At 40.2% G+C, this 5,476-nt stretch overlaps 2 protein-coding genes and 1 long non-coding RNA gene across 4 annotated transcripts in view; 1 reads left to right on the top strand and 2 right to left on the bottom strand.

Annotated features, from left to right (window-relative positions):
- Positions 1–913, bottom strand: part of akt1s1 (AKT1 substrate 1 (proline-rich)) — a 4,674-nt gene extending 3,761 nt beyond the window's left edge. For both annotated transcript variants that reach the window (XM_032537753.1, XM_032537752.1), the window contains exon 1: positions 763–913. The gene's annotated coding sequence lies outside the window, so the exon portion shown is untranslated. The remainder of the gene's footprint in view (positions 1–762) is intronic.
- A 2,170-nt stretch (positions 914–3,083) lies between these two features.
- Positions 3,084–5,476, bottom strand: part of LOC116703185 (uncharacterized) — an 8,153-nt gene continuing 5,760 nt past the window's right edge. Inside the window, exon 3 of the long non-coding RNA XR_004335371.1 lies at positions 3,084–3,094. This is a non-coding gene — a long non-coding RNA (uncharacterized LOC116703185). The remainder of the gene's footprint in view (positions 3,095–5,476) is intronic.
- tbc1d17 (TBC1 domain family, member 17) overlaps positions 3,220–5,476 on the top strand; it is a 9,842-nt gene continuing 7,585 nt past the window's right edge. Inside the window, exons 1-6 of the mRNA XM_032537821.1 lie at positions 3,220–3,331; positions 4,243–4,338; positions 4,412–4,489; positions 4,582–4,693; positions 4,775–4,958; positions 5,146–5,257. Coding sequence (XP_032393712.1) covers positions 3,305–3,331; positions 4,243–4,338; positions 4,412–4,489; positions 4,582–4,693; positions 4,775–4,958; positions 5,146–5,257 — 609 coding nt within the window. The 5' untranslated portion in view covers positions 3,220–3,304. The remainder of the gene's footprint in view (positions 3,332–4,242; positions 4,339–4,411; positions 4,490–4,581; positions 4,694–4,774; positions 4,959–5,145; positions 5,258–5,476) is intronic.

The raw sequence follows: 5,476 nt of genomic DNA on the forward strand, positions 1-5,476 counted from the left end.
ACCAAAACAAAAATATACACACTAATATATACACAAACGAAAACAATATAGAGGCATGAGTGCAATGAAGAGATCAACCAAATTATTTAAAGGGGGGGCATAGTGCAAAGGATACTGGGATAAATAGTATTATGTTATTGTATTACAACATGAACAGTATGAACAGTATTAACATATGAACAGTTATGTATTAGGGAATGAGAATGATGAATAACTAAAAAAAAAATAGTGAGTGAGATGTGAGAATGGGAATGATGAATAATACTAAATAAGTGGAATGACAAGTGGAACCAGGTGAACCAGGTAAATGGGTGCAATAGTTATGAGTTGAGAGACATCGCAAATGGAAATATGTGCAGAGAAACATAGAAAAACAACCCGCTGACAAGGATCTATCGAGAGTGTCTTACTTAATCTCTTCACCACCTTCCTCAGCTGCTTGACACCAATCTCTGCTAAATAATGCTCCAGCGGCTAACGTCCCTGGAACGTCAGCTAGCTGCTGGAGCTCTCCAATGACTCCGCTCCCTATCGATCCCCTTCCCTGCCATCTCTGCAGTCTCGTGTCTAACTGCCTTCCGCGGACTTCCCTGCACGGTTCCTGTCGCTACTGCAGCTGCTGTGTGTTGATCTTGTTGTTTATTCTGTTGTGTGCAACCTCCTTACGATGGAACCACATTTCACCTCCATTTTTTCAGGCTTTAGCTGGAGCCGAGACGCGCAGGTATAAAATGACAGAAGCGAGGAAAGACGTTCGCCTACCTTTTCAGTTTCTTTCTTTCCACGTTGCCAGATGTTTATCAATCCGAAACTTTATTTCTTTTTGGTCAAAACATAATCTACATTCTCCCACGGTTTCTCTCCCCTAGCTAAACTCGACACAGCAGCAAGCTAGCAAGGATTAATAACGAGGGATTTCCGGTTAGGAATTTCAAAATAAAAGCCGCGTCCATGAATGCGTTTGTGTGTTGCACGCATGGACCGTTAATGTTAAATCAATATCAATATATATCAATAATATGCAGTCTATGGTTGCACGGAGTATGTCTCCACAGTGTTTGTGGAGTAACACAAAAGTGCAGGGCAAAGCTATAATTAAAGGAAGGTGTAACATTTAAATGAGGATTATGTGGAAGGTAATTAAGATGTGTCTTATGTCTGAAGCAACAGTTAAATATGATGATATATGTTCTGCTGTCAGCAGGCATCTGTAGAACGTAATAGGTCTGTAATTTCCGATTTATTTTCTAAAAACTTCGAAAAAGTTTTCTTGAAAGAATTGCAAGTTGACTGATAGTTTTTGCAATAATGTGAGCAGAGATCATTTCTTGTATTCCAGGTGGAGTTTAGTCAGCTGAATATGCAAATGTGGCAAGAAAATCCTGCGTTCCATTTAATTAGAACCAAACGTCTTAAATAGTTGTATTATTTGAATTGAATTGAATTGAATTGAATTGAATTGAACTTACTTGAATTGAATTTTAATTTGGAGGTAAGTTACATCTATCCTTATCCGGTTGTGTTTTAATTAGCTCAAACTTGACATAGCTCTGACGTCACCCGTTACTGACTTCCAATCGGACGCACGTCGTACACGTAACTGAGCTCCATGGACGGGCTCTCTCACTCGTCTTCTCTCGTTTCTTTAACTGTCTTTAACTGTACGTCCCCACCTACTTCTGCACACCAATCATAATCCTATATATGAGCCCACCTCCTCACAAGTCCCATGAGAATGGTATCAATAGTCATTTTAATAATAATAGCCGGCCTATCTATAGTAATTGTATACACTTTGTTTTTATACGATTTAAGTAATTAATTCCAAAAATACAGTCCTGCAATAATACTGTAAACGCTCTTTCAAATTAAGTTTTTCACTAATTCTATTCCAGTAGTGATGAAAACCTCATGCAAAACCCCCACTGACATTCTAAAAAATATAAATCCAGCGATGGAGGATTTCCCAAAGTCATGCAGCTCTTTGTATTGTTTGTGTACGTTGCACATTTTCTTAATAGGCCTACTTCATACTGCAGACCTTTGCACATCCCCCAATTACTACAGCTTTTTGATTTTAAAACAGATTAGCAGGGCCTGTTGGGCCGATTGCTTGTCCTGTGGTATAATTGCTGCTTGAAGTCTTTAAAATCAAAATTACTTATAGAATTCTATAAGTAATTTTGATTTAAGGACCCAAAACCACTTAATGTGCAACTGTCCTATAGCCTGCTGACAGTGTGGTCTACGTCTACATCAGAGGAAGACATATTGACTAGGCTATATGTCTGCACCTGACAGAGAACGTGGCAGATCCAGAATGTAATCACAAAATATCCCAATGAAAATGGGGAGTAATCAGAGATTAGGCTCATGGAATATCATGGTAGCTAGGTTATATGTCAAGCAATCATAAGATGTTGAGTGGGGCCAGGTTGGTCAGGGGTAGAGCAGGCGCACGTGTACTGAGAGGTTTATGCCTCAACGCAGAGGTCCAGGGTGGCAAAGTGTCCTATCAAAAATTAAAGGCGGAAAAACCCCCAAAAAATAATCTTTAAAAAAATTATGTAATGTTGAAAGCAGGAAAAAGGTTCCCGCAGGAGTCAAAGCCGGTTTTTGACTTTTTCTCTTGATACAAGTCTTCTCTTAATACAACTCTTATATAGCCACATCACTCCTATAGCCCCTTATCACAATTCACAAATTTGTTACATATACATATATATATATATATATATATATATATATATATATATATAATATATAATATATATATATATATATATATGTATAGCATATGACACTCTACCCTCGATTCAGATAAGGAAAACCTCTGAGAGACCATCTGAGATACATAGTACACTTTTAGACTCTGTTTATTGTTATGCACCAAAACACCAAGGCAAATCTATTACAGTATATGTAAAAAATAAAATTAAAACACTTCATCAACCTGATTCTTAACTAACACCATTTCCTGTAGTATATCAAATTAATACCCACGCTGCGATATGCTTCTGTCAAAATAAATGTGGCTAAGCTGCAGCAACAGAAATTAATATTCTCTTTTTTTTTTTTTTTAGAAACTTTATTACTGTACATGTAAACATACTATGCTGACACAAAGCGTGTTTGAGTGTCTTTTAAAATCGTATTCTAATGACAAAAACAAAGCAGTATACGCAGTGTGATTGGCTCGCGGTCCTGCCTTGACGTTGCCTGTGGGGGCGTGGCTATCCAGAAGCAGGAAGTCTGACGTAATTTATTTTGGTAAAACGGAGTCGACACAGAGGTGACGGGAATAATGGAGCAAAACGTTGAGGATTACAAGGTATTCCCGGGTTGTTTTTTTAAACAATACCTTATTGTCAGTGTTTTAATTTGTGAACGTTGACATTTTCTCCTAACTATATCTCGACTGTGACATTGTGGGTAAAAAACCGCCCGAGCTTGCTGTCAGGGATAGCTTATTGCAAATACCTAAAGCTAGCTATCGCTTTTCAATATCGCTCGATAATGAAAAGCCCACTGTCAGCTATGTGGTTTCATCTGGCTGGATACAAGATGTCGGACTCTGTTGTCGGTATCTACAACCATACAGACGTTCGTTAACATTTGCCTGCAAAGTGAGTCGATACTGGCTCACCGTACCTATGTGGTGGATCTGTTTGGTTTATCTCCGACTGACCTGACACACCGAAATCACATGACATGCTTCAGGCATTTCCAAGCTCTGTGTTATGTGATTTCACTAGCCTGCCACAGGTTATAGCTGATGTGCCACTTTAGGCCTAGGCTTATTCTTTTGTTTTTATGTGATCAGTAACATGTTACAGATGACCAGACTTATTTTTATCATATTCAGATAGTAGTTAAGCCATATAACATCCTTGTAGCACAAGCCGGAGTCAATCTGGCCAGGGACCCTATCCTACGTCACACATGTGAGGATGTGTTGCTTTTCTTTGTCATATACAGTATACGTGACATATTTGCGATTTGAAAATCTCATCTCAAGCTCTGCGGTGGAAGAAATAGGATTTAAGGAAGTCGTCAGCAGATTGACAGTTGATAAAAGTAATCATCACTTAGCAAACAGGTTGTGAGCCATGCTATCTTTTTCATTTGATATTCAGAGACTCTTGAAGATTCTCTTGAAAATACTTATTTATCTTTGTTTCATCTTACATTTTCTGATTGATTTGGATACATTTCTGTGGGTTTTTCTTTCTCCTCCCGCAGCTGATATTTGAGAAGGAGGGAGTGTACCTCCACACAAATGCCAAGAGGAGCAACCAGGACACCACCATCCCAGGGTTCATCCGAATTGTAGAGCGGGTAAGCAAATCTGTGTGAGTTTCTCAGATGCAAAGAGGAAAATCAAACCATATTAACCACGCGCTTGTTTTAGACTGGTGTGCCAGCTTTAGAGTGGAGCCCACTTGAGGATGAGGGTCGCAGTGCCCCCGCTGTGCTCTACACCAAAAAGGTCAGTCATCATCTGCTACACATTAAAAACAATAAGAGTATTTTCTTTCTACCTTAAATGTAATTCCCATGACACCACTTCATCCTAATTAGGATGGAGAAGGAGGGGAGGAGGATACAAACTTTGATCCTGGGTATGAGCCAGACTGGGCGGTCATCAGCACGGTGAAGAAAGATCGAGAACACGTCCCAGTCAAAGACTCAGGTGCCGTTTACGCGTCTGTCACTTTTAGTTAACCCCCACAAGAGGGTGCATGAAACCAAATGTCGCCTATTTCGCCTGCAGGTCAGTGGTCGTTCTCTCTGCCTCTGTCAGAGTTATACTCTCTTCGGAGGGCTCGGTTCTCCTTGGGCCGAAACTTCCTGGTGCTGACTAGTAGAGGGGGCCACCCACTGCCCGCTCTGCACTTCCACAGAGGAGGAACCAGGGAGCTGTTTAGGGCCCTGCAACGTTACATCATCCTGGACCAGTATGTATCATCACCCTAATTTCTAGCAGCAGTTTCTATCTTGTTGTCACTCTGTAAAATGTTAGAATTTATCTAATAGTTGTTTTTGAAACAGCTGACGTACAGTCTCCGACAGAGCTGTTTACATCTTTATTGATAAATCACATGAGCATGAAAAACATCACGCCGTTTCTGTTGGTATCGCCAGGTCGCCGGTGGAAGGGCGGCTCTTCCTCGCCTACCCTCTTGACTCCGGCGCTCTGTCTCAGTCCTTCGATAAGCTGCAGCTCTTTGATGATGGAGGCTCGGATCTTGTTTCGGTAATTTGCTTTTATTGTTGATCATAAAAATCTTTATTATTAGCTTGTTGATCAATACCAATGACTCACTGATCAAAGTCCCACTCCAGCCCATACTCTGTTTTGGATTTCAAACGTACAATCGAATCGCTGACGTTGCCACTCCTCACCTCCACTCCCAACCACTGGGAGTAGATGAACTCTATCATTTTTGTTGCAATTCTCACTCATGTAAAAAAA

This window comes from Etheostoma spectabile, chromosome 15 (genome assembly GCF_008692095.1).
Source record: "Etheostoma spectabile isolate EspeVRDwgs_2016 chromosome 15, UIUC_Espe_1.0, whole genome shotgun sequence".
NCBI lineage: Eukaryota > Metazoa > Chordata > Actinopteri > Perciformes > Percidae > Etheostoma > Etheostoma spectabile.